The 22,076-nt window shown below is 44.1% G+C and overlaps 1 protein-coding gene and 1 long non-coding RNA gene across 2 annotated transcripts in view; both read right to left on the bottom strand.

Annotated features, from left to right (window-relative positions):
• LOC113029742 (NLR family CARD domain-containing protein 3-like) overlaps positions 1–22,076 on the bottom strand; it is a 97,783-nt gene that overhangs the window by 27,009 nt on the left and 48,698 nt on the right. The window contains exon 9 of the mRNA XM_026180733.1: positions 3,985–4,038. Within this exon, the coding sequence (XP_026036518.1) occupies positions 3,985–4,038 (54 nt within the window). The remainder of the gene's footprint in view (positions 1–3,984; positions 4,039–22,076) is intronic.
• On the bottom strand, positions 3,689–3,970 carry LOC113029747 (uncharacterized). The gene is made up of 2 exons (XR_003273489.1): positions 3,920–3,970; positions 3,689–3,829 (listed from the first exon to the last, which is right to left on the bottom strand). It is a non-coding gene; the product is annotated as an uncharacterized LOC113029747 (long non-coding RNA).

Here is a 22,076-nt window from a genome sequence, read left to right as displayed (position 1 = left end):
TATTAAACAAATATGTAAGACTGCTTTCTTCCATTTGTGCAACATCTCTAAAGTTAGAAATATCCTGTCTCAGAGTGACGCTGAAAAACTAGTTCATGCATTTATTACTTCCAGGCTGGACGACTGTAATTCATTATTATCAGGAAGTCCTAAAAACTCCCTGAAAAGCCTTCAGCTAATCCAAAATGCTGCAGCAAGAGTCCTGACAGGGACTAGAAAGAGAGAGCAGATTTCTCCTGTTTTGGCTTCCTGTTAAATCCAGAATTGAATTCAAAATCCTGCTCCTCACATACAAGGTCTTAAATAATCAGGCCCCATCTTATCTTAATGACCTTGTAGTACCATATCACCCTATTAGAGCACTTCGCTCTCGCTCTGCAGGCCTACTTGTTGTTCCTAGAGTATTTAAAAGTAGAATGGGAGGCAGAGCCTTCAGTTTTCAGGCCCCTCTTCTGTGGAACCAGCTTCCAGTTTCGATTCGGGAGACAGACACTATCTCTACTTTCAAGATTAGGCTTCAAACTTTCCTTTTTGTCTAAAGCATATAGTTAGGGCTGGACCAGGTGACCCTGGATCCTCCCTTAGTTATGCTGTAATAGACGTAGGCTGCCGGGGATTCCCATGATGCATTGAGTTTTTCCTTTCCAGTCACCTTTCTCACTCACTATGTATTAATAGACCTCTCTGCATTGAATCATATCTGTTATTAACCTCTGTCTCTCTTCCACAGCATGTCTTTATCCTGTCTTCCTTCTCTCACCCCAACCAATCACAGCAGATGGCCCCGCCCCTCCCTGAGCCTGGTTCTGCCGGAGGTTTCTTCCTGTTAAAAGGGAGTTTTTCCTTCCCACTGTTGCCAAAGTGCTGCTCATAGGGGGTCATATGATTGTTGGGTTTTTCTCTGTATCTACACTCAACAAAAATATAAACGCAACACCTTTGTTACTGCTCCCATTCCCCATGGGATGGACGTAGAGACCTAAAATTCATTCCAGATACACAATATAACCATCCCTCCCAAACAGTGGTCACAAATCAGTCCAAATGTGTGGTAGTGGGCACATCTGCCATATTGAGATAATCCATCCCACCTCACAGGTGTGCCACATCAGGATGCTGATCTGACATCATGAGTAGTGCACAGGTGTACCTCAGACTGCCCACAACAAAAGGCCACCCTGGAATGTGCAGTTTTGTCTCACAGCAAAATGCCACAGATGCCACAAGCAATGAGGGAGCGTGCAATTGGCATGCTGACAGCAGGAATGTCAACCAGATCTGTCGCCCGTGCATTGAATGTTCATTTCTCAACCATAAGCCGTCTCCACAGGCGTTTCAGAGAATATGGCAGCACATCCAACCGGCCTCACAACCGCAGACCTCGTGTAACCACACCAGCCCAGGACCTCCACATCCAGCAGGTTCACCTCCAAGATCGTCTGAGACCAGCCACCCAGACAGCTGCTGGAACAATTGGTTTGCACAACCAAACAATTTCTGCACAAACTGTCAGAAACCGTCTCAGGGACGCTCAACTGCATGCCCGTCGTCCTCATCGGGGTCTTGACCTGACTCCAGCTCGTCGCCGTAACAGACTTGTGTGGGCAAATGCTCACATTCGATGGCGTCTGGCACGTTGGAGAGGTGTGCGCTTCACGGATGAATCATGGTTCACATTGTTCAGGGCAGATGGCAGCTGAGAATGTCCCAGTTCTTGCATGGCCAGCATACTCACCGGACATGTCACCCATTGAGCATGTTCGGGATGTGCTTGACCGGTGTATACGACAGCGTGTACCAGTTCCCACGAATATCCAACAACCTCGCACAGCCATTGAAGTGGAGTGGACCAACATTCCACAGGCCACAATTGACAATCTGATAGACTCCATGCGACGATGTGTTGCACTGCATGAGGCAAATGGTGGTCACACCAGATACTGACCGGTTCTGGGTCCCCAGACCCCCAATAGCGCAAAAAACTGCACATTCCAGGGTGGCCTTTTGTTGTGGGCAGTCTGAGGTACACCTGTGCACTACTCATGATGTCAGATCAGCATCCTGATGTGGCACACCTGTGAGGTGGGATGGATTATCTCAATATAGCAGATGTGCCCACTACCACACATTTGGACTGATTTGTGACCACTGTTTGGGAGGGATGGTTATATTGTGTATCTGGAATGAATTTTAGGTCTCTACGTCCATCCCATGGGGAATGGGAGCAGTAACAAAGGTGTTGCGTTTATATTTTTGTTGAGTGTATGAAGCGCCTTGAGGCGACTTTTGTTGTGATTTGGCGCTATATAAATAAAATTGAATTGAATTGAATATGAGAAGACTCCTTGGGCATCATTTACTTCTACGTGCAAAGACATGTTTTAATGTGTGCAACAAAAAACAACAAACAAATAAATAATAAATAACTTGTATTTATGTAGCACCTTTCTAGACAGAATCACAAAGTGCTGCACATGAGATAACAAATAATAAAGGGTAAAACAGACAATATAAAACAGGCAGAAATTGAACCAAAAACAGTTTAAAAAGGTGAGTTTTGAGTGGTTTTTTCAAAAACAACAACCGAGTCCACAGTTCTTAATATCTCAGGGAGAGAGTCCACAGTGTCGGGGCCACAGTGGCAAAAGCTCTGTCACCATTAGTTCTCATCTTAGTCTGTTTTACAGCAAGTAAGCCCTGATCAGAGGACCTCGGGGACCTGCTGGGGACATCGGGCTGCAGCAAATAACTGCAACATGAAAATTATTGTCAGATTTATAAAATGTGCTCCAACCTGTTTTGTTCTTTCCTTGATGCATGTTAATGAATCCAAATGAGTGAAAATCAGTGTTCACCATCTGTAACCTGCACACTGTCGTACACACTATTTCTCCAGATAAAGACTCATGCTTACCTCGTGGTAAGATGGGTAAATGGTGAGGATACTGTAAGAGAGCGTGGTTAAGAGAGGGAGAATAATAACTAAATAATAAGCGAGGCTTGGCTTCAAATAACAAAGGTCTAAATATTGTTTCCCTGAGACACGCTGGCTCATGTAAACTAGCAAATAAATAAAAAAGAAAAAATAATTTCAATTCAATGTTATTTATATAGCACCAAATCAAAACAGCAGTAGTCTCAAGGTGCTTTATATTGTAAGGTAAAGACTGAACAACAATACCGAGGAAACAGAGGAAACTCCAACTATCATATGACCCCCTGTGAGCTCTTTGGCAAGAGTGGGAAGGAAAAACTCCCTTTAACAGGAAGAAAGCTCCAGCGTAACCAGGCTTATGGAGGGAAAACCATCTAACAGTCAAATGATCATTTCTGAGACAGTCCTACACTTGTATGGACACATTCAGGTATGAAAGTATGAATGTTTTGTGTGTGAAATTCACTGAACAAGGCACTTAGACTGTAAACAGCATTTTAATGTCACAGTTATTTGAGCTGAGGGTAACTCTGTCAGATGGAAGCAAATACTATTTTCATAATGGGTCCATCTGATGATTATTTATTCATCTTTTAGCCGTCCAACACTAGAAATTGTTAAAACTATTACAAATACACAAAGAAAATGGTGATCACAGCTGTGGAGAATCGTGAAATACTCGTGTGAATCGTGTTGTTATGGATGTGCTTCAGTTTATTTCATTTAAAGGATGAATAATGAAGAAAAACATTCTAGATTTTTGCATTTTTATTGTTAAAAACTGCCACAGATGTTGCTCAGTCACATTTCCATAACAGATGGTGTCAGATCTTTATGCAGTGTCGGTGAGACGATCAACAACAGATCAGACAAAACACACAAGCGGACACTCCTCTGTAGAAGGAAACATGGAAAGTGTGAGGTAACATCAATTTATATTTCAGGCTGTTTTTATGTAGAACTTCAGCACCAATGTAAAAGTACCGGTTTTAGGAAGATGAACAATATTTTCAGGAAGGACGCCGGTCTGCAAGCAGAGCTGGTTGAACTTCTCCTCAGCGCTGAGGTCCAGACTACGTCCTGTGAAACCACGTGATGTAAATCTGCTGCAGTGGCTGTAACTTGCAGTTTCTTCAAAGAGTGCAGAAATGCACATTCACTCCACACCCAAAGGGTTTTCAGTGTGATCCTGTCTCAACTTGTGCTATTCCAGCTCCAAACGCTGTGTGTGTGTTTCACTTCACCCATCAGTATGCCTCAGGAATTTGATAGATAAAATACCACACAAACTCAAACATGATATACAAAACAGTGCAGAGAAATTGGGGGAGTGAGAAAAACAATCTTGTTGGTGTTTGGCTCAGCAGTCAAGATTTTTATTTACCATTTGCGTACAGGACCAGCAGTCCATGCACGCTGGAATTCTTGTGCAGAGCTCTCCAGGTGAAGTTACATTTTTGAAAGGTAAAGAAAATCAAAGCAGTTAAAAATAAAATAGAAATAAAGTATGGAAGACCACAAGAGCCACGCACACTGAAATAAATAATTCTCTGCATAAATAATGAATTCAAGAATAAATAAATTCATTTTCAGATTCCACATTAAAACAATGAGTTTCAAAATGTTTTTTTTTAAACACAATTTAAAATGGCATTTCCACTCCTCATTTTAAAATCCATTTTCCTTTTCTGTTCACTAACAGATTAGCTCATTAATTAACATTTGGATTAGCATCTGGATTAGCAACTTCATTTTAAAAATCATGCTGCAATGCAAATAAACCACACTGTGGGATGCAAGGAGCTCTCTGATTGGTCAGAGAGCTGGCCACTTTATGTTACGTTCACACTTTAGGTGCCACAGAGGAGAAGAATAACAGTGCTTGCGCCTGGGCATTTTGCTGGGGCCGTCTTTTACCTGAAAATGTCCAGCATATCACGCATATCGAGGGACATTGCCAGTGAGATGGAGCAGAGGGCAGAGACTATTTCGTCGATGTCGAAGAACTCTCATTATCCGCGCTTGGCTTGGCAAGACGCGCTGTTGGCTGTAAAATGTGTTCCATTTAGTCATGTAGATTTAGGCTAATGTCCATTGCTAAAATGTTCAGTACTTAAATAAAGTTTATAATCTTTGCCATATGCTGGCAATCTATAGTAGGAGCTCTAGCTAGCTACGAATCCAGCAAATATACCATGTCAGAACTACCATTTCACAACTTAAAAATAAACTGTAGACAGTGTTAAGATTCAAAGTTGAGGAAGGAGAGTACACACCACCCATGGTCCAGAGGATCTTTGGTCAAACAATGATTTTAATGAACACACGTGTGGGAAGACACTCTGTACGCAGACAGCCAGTAGTCCTCGACTCAATCAAAGCATGAACAGATATTTTATAGCATCAGGGTTTGTTTACTGACGCCCCTTCATGCGTCACAGACACATTTTATACATAGATCAAATCAAAACCACAATGACCTTTTAACACAGTTTAAAAGAACATCGTCTTCCATCTTCATAACAGCAGCAGTTCTGCGACAAACTGCTCTTTGCAACATCAGCAAAACATGATTAAACTTTCACCTATAAATGATTCTCTAACTGAGTGTGTGTCTGTGTGCTAACCACAATTGCACCCTGTTTCACCTCGCGACTAGCTCCTAACCTCTAACCAGACAGAGAGACAGAAGCCACTCTGATATGCAACAACTGAAACTATGTATGTGTCCTCTACTAAATAAATGTTTTAATCAAGAACCCCTACTAAAAGCTTAATACAAGAATATGAACATATAAAAGATATTAAAATGAACTGTTGTGTAAGCATGTACTGCAATTCCTTCTATGTTCTAGTTTTCCCTCAACATGGATCATCTAGACACTCTCACTAGATGAAGCTCACAACCATTAATGAACCTGAACATCAACTCAAATAAGCACAGATATGCAATATGTATAAAATAGTTATAACTGCACCTGAAATACAAAGTTAACATCATCATAAACATCTCAAGGCCATCTTAAAGCTATCTGTTACATTGTTAAAGCAATGATCATACTGCAGATTATATTATGCTGGTCAAATACTTTTTGTTCACCCCCACAACAGGCAGATGTGTATGGTGGTCCTATTTCTGTATATATTATAGCTGTTGTCAGTTTCTTACAACATGACAAATATAGGTGATATTGTGGTAAATAAGGACATAATTGCATATTTGTAAAGGATAAAAACAATTGATTATGATATGTTTTTGAACAGATGTCAACAGAATGGTGTCATGGTTGAGTTTTTATGCCTTTTGTATGATTCTGTCCTAACTCCTATGGTTTAAACTTTAGTTAGTTGTCTCGTTAGGTTCCTCCCGTGTCTGTTTCCGCCCTATGTTTTTTTTATCTGTTTAAGTCTCCATCGCCCTTTGCTTGTCTCAGTGATGACTTTGTCTGCCTTTGTGTTGCTCTTGCTTCCTCTCTCCCTCTGTTTCTTGCCTCGTCTTGATTATGTTTTCCCTTGTATGATTCTATCAGGCGGGTTGTTCTCCCTAACTGTCATGTTCTCTGTATTTGTTTCTTATGTCTGTTTTCCATCTCCGATTTTGTTTCCCTGTTGTTATGTCAAGCCTGTGCTTCTTACGTCTGATTTTTTATTGTGACTCGCAGCCCATGTTCAGTGTGCTTTCTCTTGTCTTCTCACTATGTTCATTCATCCTAGCTATGAACCCTGTGTTTTGTTTTCCCTCGTTACCCTCATGTGTATTTAGGTCTGCTGTTATTCATTGCTGCATTGTCTTTGTTCACACCATGTCTCCAAGTTTCTATGCATCCTCGCCTGGTTTTCATGTTTAAGGTTGTCACGTTTGTTTTCTAGTCTCCCGGATTAGGTTAGCTTAGTGTCAAATTTTTCTCTCTGTATCTGGGCCACAGAAGCTGATCTTTCCTGCCTTCCATATTCCATTCCCTTGCTAGTAGCTAGAGTGTTGGAAGATTCTGTTGGCTGTTTCTGGATGCGCTCTGGGCTGGAACGTAGTGTTGATTGTGGCTGGCTTACATCTATACACAAGTGTGTTCCTAGCTGTTGGTGGCTAAGCTCCAAGCTAGGGGCTGATATTAAATGGCCGGGCCCTGAGCTAGAATCTAATATTGAGTGTGGCTGGCTAAGCTCTTGACTGGGAACTGCTACTGGCTGGATTTGACTGAGTCCTGATCTGGAGTCTATGAGGGAGTCTGTACGACAATGAACTTCGAAAGGGGTGCTGATACCCTGAGGACTGTTGGGATTCTCCTGCCTCTGGACTTCAACCTCTGGACTGCCTCTGGACTTTGACCAGCCACAAATGCAGTTCTGCGACTTCCTTCCTACCATCATTGATGGTCCATTATTAGCTGGTTGGTTCTATTCATCGTTGGTACCGTACCGTTCCGTGGTTCGTTGCCATTAAATCTTTTTTTTTTTTTTTTTTTTTGGAAGTTGCCATTAAATCTGTCCAGAAAGGGTCTTCTTCCCCCTCTGCTCTCGCAGACCCTAGGGATATCTTCTCTTTTGAGATTTCTGTAGCAATAATGGGTGCACCCAGCTTCGCTAAAAAGTGCTGGGTCCTGCTGGTATGAGGCACTTACCTACACCAGCTCCGTTAGGGTCTGTTCCCTCCTGTCAGCAGTCTTTCCAAGCTGTCATCTGGTCTTTCTCTGATTGTCAGCTGCCCTTTCGCAGTGGTCACTGAATCACTCCAGAGTTCTCAGTTAAAAGGGCTAGATGTTACAGTCCCTGATAATGGATTGCTTTAGATGGAGAGACTCTTGAGGGATGGCTGTTATGAGGAAAGGCAGCCCAGAAACTTTGCCAGCAGCACACATCATTGTATGTGTCAACTTTCTGTCATGGCTGGGGTAGCAGTCGTGCAGTGGATGAACGAGGACCCAAAATGCAAGCAAGCGACTGGTGATGAGAGTGGCGTTTATTTACAGAGTGGCACGGCGACAAAAACGGGAAATGAAACATGAGAGATACTAATGGAAACCTAAACTGGGAAAAACTAAAGAGCAAATTTGAAATTCTCAAGAAACGGGGAGAAAGGCAGAGAGACGCAGACTAACGAATAGGACACCAAGAAGCACAGACGAGCCGACAACGAACACAGACCGACACCCACTAAATATACACACACAAGGTAATCGGGTAATCACACACAGGAGGGAAGAACAGCTGATCCTAATACACATGATGAAGGACACAAGCTGAACACAATGACAACAGACAGAGACCTTCAGAATAAAACAGGAAATCTAGAACACGAACCGGACACAAGGGGAGGGGGGGGGGGGGGGGGGGACACAGAATACCAAAATCAGAATAACTAGAACAGAGGAAAATAATCATAATAAACACAAAATGCTGGGTCAACGACCCAGCACCATGACACTTTCGGTCTTTTACCCAGGCTTATCTGCCATTTTCCTTCCTTGGTAAGGTTTAGGGATTAGAGATTGATCTAGATTATCATTTTAAATTGGGACACATCATCAATAGTGGACCTTGGATTCATCAGGTGTTTCGGCCAATATCACTAGACACCCTCATCCAAGGAGGGTTGGTCAGGCCCTGGTTTATGTAAAATTGTTATTTCTCTTCTTCTTTCTTCTTTTTAGTTTCCTACAGTTCATTTTCTATTCACTGCAACTGAGAAATAATCAGAGGTGACTGACTATACTGCAGATTTCAGGATTTTACTGCTTTTAACAGATTTTTTGTTGTTTTGAGCAGGAACATTATTTCTTCGGCTCTCGGAGGAGGCGGACGCACTTTTCTCCTCTCCCTTATCTTTCCTGCTAGTTCTTATGTCCTTGTCTAGTCTCGTGTCTTTTTTGTATTACTTTCCCTGGAACACTCTCTCACAGTCTGTGTCTAAAACCTAAAAGAGAATTATGGATTTGATCAACTGGTCTCTGAATGCTATTGACACCCTTTAACGAAGTCTGGGCTCGGGAGAACCCGAGTGCCCTGGAGGGACTTTCCCTGCCGGATACACGATGGACGGGTGGCAGAGGATCGTGTGCCTGGCGGGACTGTCGATCGAGGACGCTGAAGATATCTACCTATTCGGAACCATGATAACAGGGTTCTTGCTGATCGGAGCTGGCTTGGCCCTGACTTATCGGAGAATTAAGAGAGCGGAACCGGCTGTTCAAACCCCCACAAGGCTGCCCGCTGGGATTGGAATGACAGGTGCGACTTCTCAGAAAGGGCTCACTGAAGGCAGCATGGTTAAGAGCTTGGAGGCGCTTACGACTGCAGTGAATGCTCAGAATAACACCTTTGAGCGTATGTATGTTGGATTATATCAGGAAAGAATCAACTCAGAACAACATCTCTGGGCGGAGCTGGATTACACCTCGGATCAGTTGGCTGCGGTCGTGAGGTCTCAGAATCTGCTATGTGAGCAAAAAGAGTGACAAGACCACAGAATCGACGGCTAATAACATCACGGAGAAGCTCGCAGCTATTAATGGGAGACTGAGAGACCAGTGTCGGAGTGTTAAAAAACAGCTTGAAATTCTCAATTACCATCATAACCCGGCTACCCCTTCGGCGCCAGCTCAAGCCGAACAACAACTCCCTGATAACGACTGTGTTGAGTCTGTACCTTCCCATTCCCTACAAGGCCACCTGGGTTGGCTGGAAGACTGTTTACTTAGCCTGGCAGGGCGAAGGACACTGTCTCAGCTGAACTATGGACACGCACACACATACATATACTGATACTGATAAGCACTCACTGACGCATCACCCTCCCTATCCAACGCCACCTCCAACGCTTACCTCCCCCATGATGTGGACATCGGGTCAGCTGGAGGCGCAGTCGAAAGATTGTAGCGGTCCCAGATCAGATGTACACACTGGAACTCTTTCCCATGTTGCTGTCTGTGTTTATTGTGTTATGGTGTGTTGATACCTGTGCATTCCTGTATTATCCTTTTGTGTTGCACATTTCAATGTTTTTTTTCCTCGCTACCTAGCCTGACCTGTCTCCCCAATGTGATGTTTGTATTGTATGTACGGTCGGCAAGGTCTGTCATCTCGGTTGTGGGCAAAAGACCTGCAACTGACAAATAAAGGCCATCTCATCATCTCATCATCATCATCATCAACAAAGTAACACCTTCGCTGTATGGCTCGCAGTGAGAATATGTTGTAGTGGATTTTTGTATGACATGTATACATCTATATATCTAATGTGGTGGATTTTTGTACCTATATATCTATCTGAATATATAGGTAGAGAAGAGCTCGAGAGGATGTGGAGGGTGAAGGTAACGGTGGTCCCCGTGGTAATCGGAGCACTAGGTGCGGTGACTCCCAAGCTAGGCGAGTGGCTCCAGCAGATCCCGGGAATAACATCGGAGATCTCTGTCCAGAAGAGCGCAGTCCTGGGAACAGCTAAGATACTGCGCAGGACCCTCAAGCTCCCAGGCCTCTGGTAGAGGACCCGAGCTTGAAGGATTAACCGCCCGCAGGGGCGAGATGGGTGTTATATATATATATACGCAGGGGCGTGCTGGGTGTTTATATATATATATATATATATTTAAAAAAAAAACACCCATCTCGCCCCTGCGGGCGGTTAATCCTTCAAGCTCGGGTCCTCGGTGCAGAGGTGCTGCTTTGTTAACACAAACTAATGGGGGTGAATATCTGTGTGCTGGCTACAGGAGGTCAGAGGATCTTCACAAGTTTCCGTGTGAGGATCCATCGTGTATGCTGGATCTCTGTAGTGCCATCTGCTGTGGACCACGATAGTAACAAGTACTAGGTGTATTAATAATGTACATCATATAACATTACCTGTGGAGGATGGATGTGGTACGTGTGGTGCTGCTGGTGGAGACAGAGCGGATGGATGATTAGTAGATGAGGGGAGATAACAGAGGACCATCTTCTAGTGAAAAGTTACTCAACAACTGTTGTTTAGACTAGAGAGGGATCAGCAGGCACCTAGTTTTGAGAGACAAAGGTTGTTGATTTCTGTGTATCAATGTGCCGCTGGAACTACCCCAGTGGATGATGTTTGATGCTGAGCTATGAAAAAATCCCCAAGTCCATGTAATAAAATTAATTAACAGAATGGAATATTACACACACTGTTTTATCATTCCTTATACTGCTGATAATGCTGTTTGTGTAGAATCATGGCCTTATTTCTCTGATTAGGGAGAGCAAAACATACTGCACAGGAAGCCAAGGTCATGACTTAGGCTCACTGAGAGAGAAAGAATGTGAATGCTTAGTTTGGAGGGGGCCCGAAGCTATGAGAATGTGAGAAATGGTCAGACACTTCGAGATTTTGCTGGACACCCTCCTGTGCAAATCTACCTTCCAGACATTTGTAATGCTCAAAGTTTTGTATGGAATCAAGAGAATTGTATTTATGAAAGTGATTATTGACTGAGCATTACACACTGAGTGCTGTTCTTCCTTGAGCCTGAAGATCAAAGAATTGGTGTATTTTAACAATGCTCTGACCCAACTTCTTAATTTTTTGCTAACTTTTGTTACTTTATGGTCTAGCTGCCTTAAATCTGCTATAGTAGAGATACTCTTGTTTCTCTTGGTCTACAATATTCATCGTGTTTAACTCTGGACCCATCCTGGCCAAGGGGGACCCTGAGAGAGAACAAAGGACGCACCTGGCATCAGTAACAAGCTACAGGCTCCTTGCACATCATGCGCCCATGCCCAGTATCCTGCTACCCAAAGTTCAGTCCATCAAGAACAAGCTTGAAGACTTCAGGGCCAGAGTTAATTCTAGAGAGACATCCGGGACTGCCACCTCTGCTTCAGTGAGACATGGCTAAAACCAGCGATACTGGACTACGTCTTGCAGCTCGCAGACTTCTTTTCGGTTTACCGCATGGACAGAAAACAGAGTCAGGGCAGAAAAGAGGTTGTCTGATGGCTAACAACAAATGGTGGGACAGAGCAAGCAATTCTCCACTCACATACTCTTGCTCACCCAATCCGGAACTTTTGATTATTAAAAGTTGCCCTTTCTATCTCTCTCAAGATTTCACTGTGGTCATTGCCTTATTTGAGCTACCTGAGGCTGTTACACAACAACAAGCACTTCATTCACTTCGCCGTGCTTACTATTATGGGAGACTTTAACAGAGTAAATCTCAAACACACTTCATAACCTATAACAGCACATCACCAGCCCCACCAGGAGCCCTAAGACATTAGACCACTTCTACACTCTGTTCAAGGACTGCTACAAAGCACAGTGTTTTCTGGCATTTGGAAAATCGGACCATGCCGCCACCTTCCTTATGCCTGTTTACAAACAAAGGCTAGAGCAGGAAGCACCAACCCACGCTGTCCGGGCCCTGAACAAGGTGTAGGACTTGACTGTAATGCTTCACGTCACTGCATGCATTCTTATTAGCACTTCCTAAATTGTTATTTGCACATTATTTTGTTTTTTACTGTAAATTTCTATATTTTCAATCTGTAAATGTTGTAAATTTCTTTACTGTACTTAAATAGTTGGGCATTGCACAGCAATAAGTATTTCACTACATGTCGTACTGTGTATGATTATGTGCGTGACAAATAACATTTCAATTTGAATTTAAATATGATCAACCTATCTCTTTTTTTTCCCTAAGCTTTATTTTCATTTTTAAATTGAAAAACGAACAAAAACAAACAGACACACAAAGCAAAAAAACAAACAACCCCCCCCCCCCCCCCCAAAAAAAAAAACAAACAAACCAACAAACAAACAGAAAACTCACAACTATGGGACAGAGCAAGTATCATCAAATAACCACAGCATGGCAGGCCATTGTGACCACAAAAGCACTCCCAGGTGCACACTCTTGTATCTATGCCTTTCAAGGATAACCTCAAACATCTGAAAACCAAACACAGAAAATACAGGCATAATTAATAATGACAATATCGATCATTACAGAAATTTAAAACAAACACACAAACAAACAAAGAATTCAAAAAAAAAGAAAAAAGAGCAAAACAGAAAACACATCATGTGAACCCCTCCCACCATCCCCCCACCCCTTTACCCCTGTATGGCTCTCAACCTCATCACATTCGTGTAACCAGACAGCCCATATTTACACCTATCTATAGAAACTCTCATACACAGGAATCAACATCCCACAAGATAAAACTGCAGAATTCAGGAAATCGAGTCAGAAGGGCCTAACCGGGGATCAACTCAAGGCAGACCCAGGGGGATTTCGTCATCTCTATGATCTGTTAGGTCCAAAGACGGTAGTACTGACAGGGAGGGGCCCCAAATTTTTTCAAAGGTTCCATATTTCCCTTTTGCACTATGCAATATCTTCTCAGGTGTGCAGTAGGACGCTAGCTCATTAATCCAGTGTCTCAGTGTTGGAGAGTTTTCAGATTTCCAATGTAGCAGAATACATTTTTTCACTGCAGTACTCGCAAGTAAAATAAAATATTTCTTATGATAATTCACATGTATAGAACTTGTGTCACCTAGAATCCATAGTTTTGGGTCCAGTTCGATTTGGATCCCCATTACCCTTGAGATTATTTCAATGGCCCGTCTCCAGAACTCTTCTATCACTGGGCAATTCCACAGCATGTGCAGAAGATCACCATCTGTCACCTTACATCTCAAACATTTGGGGGAATAATTAGTATCAATTTTATGTAACCTATAAGGGGTGTAGTATATCCTATGAAATATATTAAATTGCATTTGCCTGTGTTTTGTAGAAATTAACATGGTCTGTGCCTGTTCCAATAAATGGTGCCATTCTACCTCTTCATAGACATGGCCCAGGTCTGTCTCCCATTTTCCTTTTATAGACATTTTGTTATGGTCAGGTAACTTTCATTGATAATAGTATATACAGAAGATGCTATTCCTTTTATTGACTTCCATGGTTTGGTGCAAAGATGCGTTTCAAGAGGACTTTCTTTTGGTATCTCGGGGAATAATCCTTTGGATTTCTCTTTGACCCAATCTCTTATTTGTAGGAATATGAAGAAACTTTGTCCTGGGAGTTTGAATTTTTCCTTTAGTTGTTGAAAGTCAATAAATGAATCATTATTGTATAAGTCAGCAACAGTTTGAATATTTCTGTCCTTCCATCCCTGCAGTATTGGGTCAGGAATATGATGAGAGAGGTCAGGGTTGCCCCATAGGGGTGTCCTTCTAAGAAAAGAGATATTTATTTTTAGAAGTGAGTGGGATTCTGACCTGACCTGCACTCAATCTACAGCAGGCGGTGCTGGACCAAGGCCAGGAAGATGGTGAAGGACCTCAGCCATCCCAACAACAGACTGTTCTCTCTGTTGAGGTCAGGAAAGCGATTCCGCTCCCTGAAGACCAACACAGAGAGACTGAGGAGGAGCTTCTTCCCGCAGGCGATACGGTCTCTCAATCACACCACCACACAGTCCTGACCCACACATACAGTTCTTACACACACTGGACATTCTGGACTTTGGTTTTGCACAACACTGGTCACTATATTCTTCATTCCAGTTAATACTTGTACAGCTGCTGTTATTGTGTATATATTTATTTATATTTAGATTTCTTCATACATTCTTATATAGTTCTATATTGTGTATTTTGTTGTACAGTTATTTTATTTTCAACTTTAATTTATATATTTTATCTTATTCTTCCCAGTTAAATTTACCCTTCATTCTAATTTGTGTTGTACAGTTATTTCATTTTTAACCTTAATTTATATTTTATTCCTTCATAGTTAAATTTACCCTTTTTAATTTTTCATATTTATTTCCTATCTTATTCATAGCCTTTTCCTTTTTTGTTTTATTTAGGTCACGAGCAGTTGTCCAAGCATTTCACTACATATCGTACTGTGTATGACTGTGTACGTGACAAATAAAATTTGAATTTGAATTTGATTCCTGCCAGGCACAGAAGGTGTTTAATATTGTCAAATTGTTTGTGAGCTTGGATAGACATTTTTTTGTCCCTAAAAATAGAACATCTTTTAATAGTATGGGGTTCACCTCATGTTGTTCTATTGGAACCCATCGAACCTCACTCCTCTCTGCATGTAGCCAGATCCAAATTGATCGGTACTGGGAGGCAAGATAATAGTTCCTAAAGTTTGGTAAATTCAGTCCTCCCCTTGAATATGGGGCCTGTAGTGAGGAGAGTTTGACTCTTGGATTTTTCTTTTGCTATATGAAAGAAGCTATGAGTTTGTTAAGCTCTTTGAAGAAACTTTTAGGAACATTTGTAGGGAGACATTGAAATAAGTAAATGAACTTAGGCAACGTGTTCATTTTAATAACATTAATTCTCCCTATGAGGGATAATGGCAAAGCCATCCATCTCTGAATATTAAGTTTGGTTTGCTCCAACAGTTTGATATAATTTAGTTTGAATATTTGATCCTTGGATTTACCAATTTGTATACCCAAATACGTGAAGCCATTATTACGCCACTGTAATGGGTCAGTAAGAGCTCTAATACGGCTGTCTTGTATATTCAATGACATAATCTCACTTTTGGTATAGTTTATCTTGTATCCTGAGGCTGCACTGTATTCTTTAAGACACTTCATTAAAGAGGGAATTGATTTAAGAGGGTCCGTTATATACAGTAGGAGGTCATCTGCGTATAGAGAAAGTTTATGTTCACTTGTGCCAAATTTGATTCCAGATATGGAGGCACTAATACGAATGGCAACTGCTAGTGGTTCGATCGCAATCGCAAAGAGCAACGGGGAGCTTGGACAGCCTTGTCTACAGCCTCTAGTTAAAGAGAAAGTGCCTGAAAGCACATTATTTGTTATGATATTGGCTCTGGGGGCATTAAAAAGTGTCCTAACATAGCGGGTGAACTTTTCTCTGAAGCCCATGGCTTCCATTGCCTGAAATAGAAAGTTTGGCTCAATCCTGTCAAATGCTTTATTAGCGTCCATGGAGATTGTTAGCAGGGGGTCTTGGTTTTTTTGAGCAGTGTTCAGTATATGGAGCAAACGCCGCACATTATCTGCTCCATGTCTGTTTTTAATGAAGCCTGTTTGGTCAGCATGTATTATCTTAGGCATAATGTCTTCCAGTCTGAGTGCAATTACTTTAGATAATATTTTATAATCTGCATTTAAGAGGCTAAGTGGTCTATAAGAGTCACATCTCTGTTTGTCCTTGCCCGGTTTTGGCAGTAATGTGATTGTTGCAGTTTCCAATGATTCTGGTAATTTATTATTTTCTAAAGCTTCTTTAATCATATTTGTAAGTGGCGTCAATAATTTATTAGAAAAGGCCTTATAGTAATCAGCTGAGAATCCATCTGGTCCAGGGGTCTTATTAATTTGTAAACACTTGAGGGCTCGAAGTACCTCCATCTCAGACATATCTGCATCAAGCAGTTCTTTGTCCTCATTATGTAATTTAGGAAGGGTTATTCCATCTATAAATCTTTTTGCAGCAGTACTGTCAACCCCTCGCTCAGATTTATACAGATCTTCATAGAACCGTTTAAACTCGTCATTTATAAGTGCTGATTCATCAAGAGGTTTATCATCTTCCGTTAATATTGTCCGTATAAATTTATCAGATGTTTCTTTCTTAATTTGCCAGGCCAGTAGTTTACTTGTTTTGTTTCCAAATTCGTAGTAGTGATATCTAGTTCTGGCCATGGCTGCTTCAGCTCTGCTGGTGCATAAATTAGCATATAATTTTTAAACCTCCACCTGTGGGTTGCACTTTGCGACATATTGGTAGCCCAGGAGAGTTTGATGGGATTATGGTCTGAAAAAGTAGTTGCTAAGCAGGAGCAATCTATCACTGTTGCCGTCATATTTTGTGGTAAGAGAAACATATCAATTCTAGAGTGTGTATTATGTACTGTTGAAAAAAAGGAGAAGTCCCTCTGTCCTGGATGGAGGTTTTGCCACACATCAGTTATGCCTATATCCTTCATACCCTGGTTCAGTGCTGTTGCTGCCTTGGAGAGTGAAGCTGTTTTGGGTTTAGGGGTTTAGGACCAAATTAAAGTCTCCACCCACAATATACTGGCCCTCAACTGTAGCCACTTTCATTATTAAGTTGTTAAAGAATAAAGGGTCGTCGTAGTTGGGCCCATATATATTTACCAAAGTTATCTTATTTCTATTTATTTCACAATCTACAAGTAAAAATCTGCCATTTTTGTCCTTTTCAACTGAATTTAGTTGAAAGTTCAGATGTTTCTTAATAAGCAGCGTAACACCTCTTGCTTTGGAAGTATATGACAAGTAAAAAACATTGCCTACCCAATCTCTTCGTAATTTTAATTGTTCAGCGTCTGTGAGGTGACTCTCCTGGATAAAAGCGACATCTACACTCTGCCTCTTTAAGTATGTCAGCATTTTTTTCCCCTTAATGGGTGAATTGATCCCTCTAATATTCCAAGATATAGAAGTTAGATGACCCTTAATTTAAGTTCTTTTTTTTATATATATAAATGTCTTGGACAGGTACGTGTCATGGTATTCAACTCTGGGGATTTCTGAACACATTCCTGCTTTTCTGAGTTTCGATGTGGTAAAACTCTGTACATGGGTACAATAGTAAGATACAGCCTAGACCAGGGAGCTATCTGAACAGTTGTGTAAGTATGAGTAAAACTTTTGGTAAGAGACCATACATAACCCCAAAACGTTAAAATAAAAACCTGCCTCATAAAACCCCTGTAACAAAACCACATTAGGTAGGTAATTCAGCTACACAATAGTGTGGCCAAGGCAGCTGTTAAGGTTGAAACTTTAGCCACTCTTGGTGAAATATTTACAGCAAAGTACTAAATTTTTACAGTCGGATATAGAACGTAAAACTTAAGGGACAAATAAACTGGTAGATCAAGATGTAATCACACTCATCCAGTATTGGATTGTTATCATGACCATGAATGCACACAAAATCTGTACTTTTATGAATTTGTACACATTATTCTAACTGAGTAATGAGCAAATATTTATATTAGTTATCAAATACTGGATTACTATAAATCATATCTCCAATTCGTCTGAAAAGTGGAGGATGGAGAGTTTCTATGTCAATGCTTGATGTTATAGTCTTTTTTTCCCTTCATTTCACCCCCACCCCCAAAGTTAACAGTGGAGGGCTTCTCATCTGAGAGTACAAGAGCGAATTGCTTTGTTGAGATCACATTACATCACTTTAGTCTACTCACTCGGAAGATCTTTCAGATAACGTTGTGCTTCGGCAGGAGTGGAGAATATTTTGATAGATCCCTGGTGCCTGATGCGAAGTTGCGCTGGGTACATCCGAGCATATTCAATCTCCTTCTCTCGCAGCCTCTGTTTCACGTCACGGAACTCGTCTCTTCTGCGTTGCAGGTCTGCGCTGTAATCCAGGAAAAAAAGATATTTTCTTATTCTCATATGTCATCTCTCCCTTACTTCTAGCCAGTCTGAGGACTTTCTCTTTGTCTCTGAAGTTCAGAAACTTAGCGATGAGGGGCCGTGGTCTGTCAGACTTCTTCCCGACGCGGTGTACTCTTTCAAGGGTAATGTGTGAGGTGAAGTTATCATTCCCCAGGATTTGTGGTATAAATTTCTCCAAAAATCCAACAGCGTCGCGGCATTCTGCTTGCTCAGGGATGTTCAGTATCCTAAGGTTGGACCTTCTACTGCGGTTCTCCAAGTCGTCGATTTTGTCTTTGAGTTGCATTGTCAATTTCTCCATTTTATCGACACGGTTGTGTGCATCTTTAATGTCGTCTTCGTTTGCGCTCACTCGCGCCTCCATCTCCTCAACCTGCTCGGAAAGCGCATTAAGAGAGGATTCAATTTTCGTCAGGGTTGTTTGTATGTCGGCCGTTTTTTTGTCAATGTGGTTCGTGAGGTCCTCTGTAGTTTCCTTGATAAAATTGAATAGTTTGCTAATTGGCAATTCCTCCTCCCCATCCGCCATATTTCTTGTTGCCAATGTGTGCAGGTGTCCTGTAGTTTTAGCCGTTTTCTTTCGTTTTGAGTGTCGCAAATTATAACTTGCCATACAGAAGTTTCCTTAGTAACTTTGCCTCTTGCTATGGTCCAGAATTGTATGAGGGCAAATCAGGATAAAGAGAGATTCCTGGGCCTACCGCCGAGAGCTCACGAATACACGTCTACTCTCTTCCGCTGTCAGCCATCTCTCCAACCTATCTCTAATAATCAGCTATGTACCACAGGCCTTCAAGCTGGCTGTAGTTAAACCTTTACTCAAAAAGCATCTCTAGACCCAGCAGTCTTAGCTAATTATTGTCATGGTCCTGGGCCATGTGGGCCCAGTATTAGTTCTTTGTATTCTCGTATTTCGTTCCTTATTTAGGCCATGTCTTCTGAGTTGCCCTGTTGTGTTGTTCCCTAAGTGTTTTTCCCTTCATGGCTCTCTCCCCCCTGTGTGCCCTCTATGTATTGATGAGCCCTCGTCTCCCTTTGTGGTTGTTTCATGTTTCCCCAGCCCGTTATGTCTGTGTTTTCCCCGTGCTCTCTCTCCTCCTGTCGGAACCTCTGTGCCTCTACATGTCATGTTCAGTTCACCCCGCCCTGTCTCGTTATGATTATCAGTGTCACCTGTGTTCCCCGTGTGTGCCCACTTTCCTCGTTTACCCTCTGTGTATTTCTGTCTGAGTCTCCCTCTGTTCGGCGTCGTGTTCTCCCTCATGCCGTGTGTGGTTCTCCCCGTGTCTTCCAGTATATGTTACTTTAGCTTTTCCCAGTTTAGTGTAGTTTTGTATTGCTTTTGTATCATCGTTATTGTTTATCACTTATCAGCAATAAAGCTGCATTTTGAGTTTATCCCCTGTGTCTGTGAGTTTGCAATTTGGGTCCTCATCCTGCCTGCCACACGGCCGAAACATGACAGAAGAACGCGACCACGATATGGACCCAGCAGTTCACAAACCCTCCGCGGACCTCCAGTACGATCTGACCATGTCAGACCCAGCGGACAGTCCGGACGAGATTGGGGAGGAGCTGCAACGGCTCTGCCGGCTCATGACGCGCATCTGTGGGTGCACGGACCCCAGAGTGGTGTCCACCGGGTTGGCGGCCATTGACGCAATCCTTCAGCAAGCGCCACAGCTCCGGCGGTTTCCCCAGCTTTTTGAGGTGTTCGACTCTCTGGCCCCCCTGAAGGAGGAGCTTCGCGCCCGCACGCTGGCCCAGAGGGTGTTAAACGCCGCCTCCGCACCTACGACTCCGACCCGCAAACGGTTGTCGTTGCCGCTGCCTCGCGAGCCGGAGGCAGTCAGAGTAGGGACTCTGAGGCTCACCGCTGCACCGCCATCAACTCACAGTTCGTCTCCGCCACTGTCAAGCTACATAGCCCAGCGCACCGAGATGGTGGAGGCCACAGATTTCGACGATGATGAGCGACAGCAGGTATTGCTAGCTTTACGGGAGGACGAGCTTCGTTGGAAGCCCTGGCTCATTTCAGAGGAGGAACTCACACCTGTTGCACCGCCTCGGACCAGCCGCTCGCCCTCCCCACACTGCTCAGACTTTACTTCGCCTGCCTCTTTTCTGGCAAGGATGTGGGCGGACGACGAGGAGATCGCCGCCACACCACCCTCTGCTTCGGTGGCTCCAGCATCCATCGTACACACTTCCAGAAAGAACCGGCGTCAGCGCCGCCGTCGCGCACTGCTACGTCCTGTCTCGCCCTCCACGAAGCGTCCCGCGGACGCTGTGGGGGTCCTGGACGTCGATCACGAGGGGCAGCAGCACGCCGCAGGCGCACAGCTAGTGGAAGAGTTCGGGAGGGAGCCGTGGCTCGCTCCTGATCATGACGAGCGCTCTTTCCGGGGGACTCGACTGGCTCTTGGGGGTCCCCGGAGTTGCCAGGGACTTCCACCACTCACCCCGCCCGCTTCCACGGATAGAAAGAAGCGGCACTCTCGCCGCCGGCACCCTGAGCCTGCCATTTCTCGGACAGTTTTTTCTGAGCCTGCTCCTTTTCCTGCTCGTGTTTCTCCTCCCAGGTCAGTTCAGTCTCCGTTAGCTCCCTCGCAGCCACCCTCAGTTCAGTCTCAGTTAGCTCCCTCGCAGCCACCCTCAGTTCAGTTAGCTCCCTCGCAGCCACCCTCAGTTCAGTTAGCTCCCTCGCAGCCACCCTCAGTTCAGTTAGCTCCCTCGCAGCCACCCTCAGTTCAGTTAGCTCCCTCGCAGCCACCCTCAGTTCAGTTAGCTCCCTCGCAGCCACCCTCAGTTCAGTTAGCTCCCTCGCAGCCACCCTCAGTTCAGTCTCCAGGGCCGCCTGCAGCGCAGCCACCCTCAGTGCAGTCTCCAGTGCCGCCTGCAGCGCAGCCACCCTCAGTGCAGTCTCCAGTGCCGCCTGTAGCGCAGGCCCCAGTAGCTCCAGTGCCGCCTGTAGCGCAGGCCCCAGTAGCTCCAGTGCCGCCTGTAGCGCAGGCCCCAGTAGCTCCAGTGCCGCCTGTAGCGCAGGCCCCAGTAGCTCCTGTAGCCCAGTCCCCGATAGCAGTACGGTCCGCTGGTCAGCTTCACATTCAGCCAGGGGTCTCAAATCTCTCTGGCTCTGCATCAGCTCCTGCTGGGAGCTCGGATGAGCTCATCCAGGACTCCGCGGCTCCCACGCCGCCATCTACCTCGTCAGCTGGAGGGCCCGAGGGGCCCGTTCAGCCACCTGTCTCCGCTGGAGGGCCCGGGGAGCCCATCCAGCCACCTGTCTCTGCTGGAGGGCCCGAGGAGCCCGTTCAGCCTCAAGCCTCGTCAGCTGGAGGGTCCGAGGGGCCCGTTCAGCCTTCTGTCTCCGCTGGAGGGTCCGAGGGGCCCGTTCAGCCTCCTGTCTCCGCTGGAGGGTCCGAGGGGCCCGTTCAGCCTCCTTCCTCGTCAGCTGGGGGTTCTGGAAAACCGCACCAGCCTCATGCCACGTCAGCTGGAGGGTCCGAGGAGCCCGTTCAGCCTCACGCCTCGTCTGCTGGAGGGCCCGAGGAGCCCGTCCAGCCACCTTCTGCTACGCCTGGTCCAGCCTCCGGGCCTTCGTCTGCTGCAGCCTCCGGGCCTTCGTCTGCTGCAGCCTCAGAGCCTTCGTCCTCGTCTGGTCCGGCCTCAGCGTCTTCAGCCTGTGCTTCGTCTGGTCCGGCCTCAGCGT

The sequence above is a fragment of the Astatotilapia calliptera genome, chromosome 9 (assembly GCF_900246225.1).
Source record: "Astatotilapia calliptera chromosome 9, fAstCal1.2, whole genome shotgun sequence".
NCBI classification, from domain to species: Eukaryota; Metazoa; Chordata; class Actinopteri; order Cichliformes; family Cichlidae; genus Astatotilapia; species Astatotilapia calliptera.
Note: the sequence above shows the minus strand (reverse complement) of the source record. Positions and strands in the feature narration are given on the sequence as shown.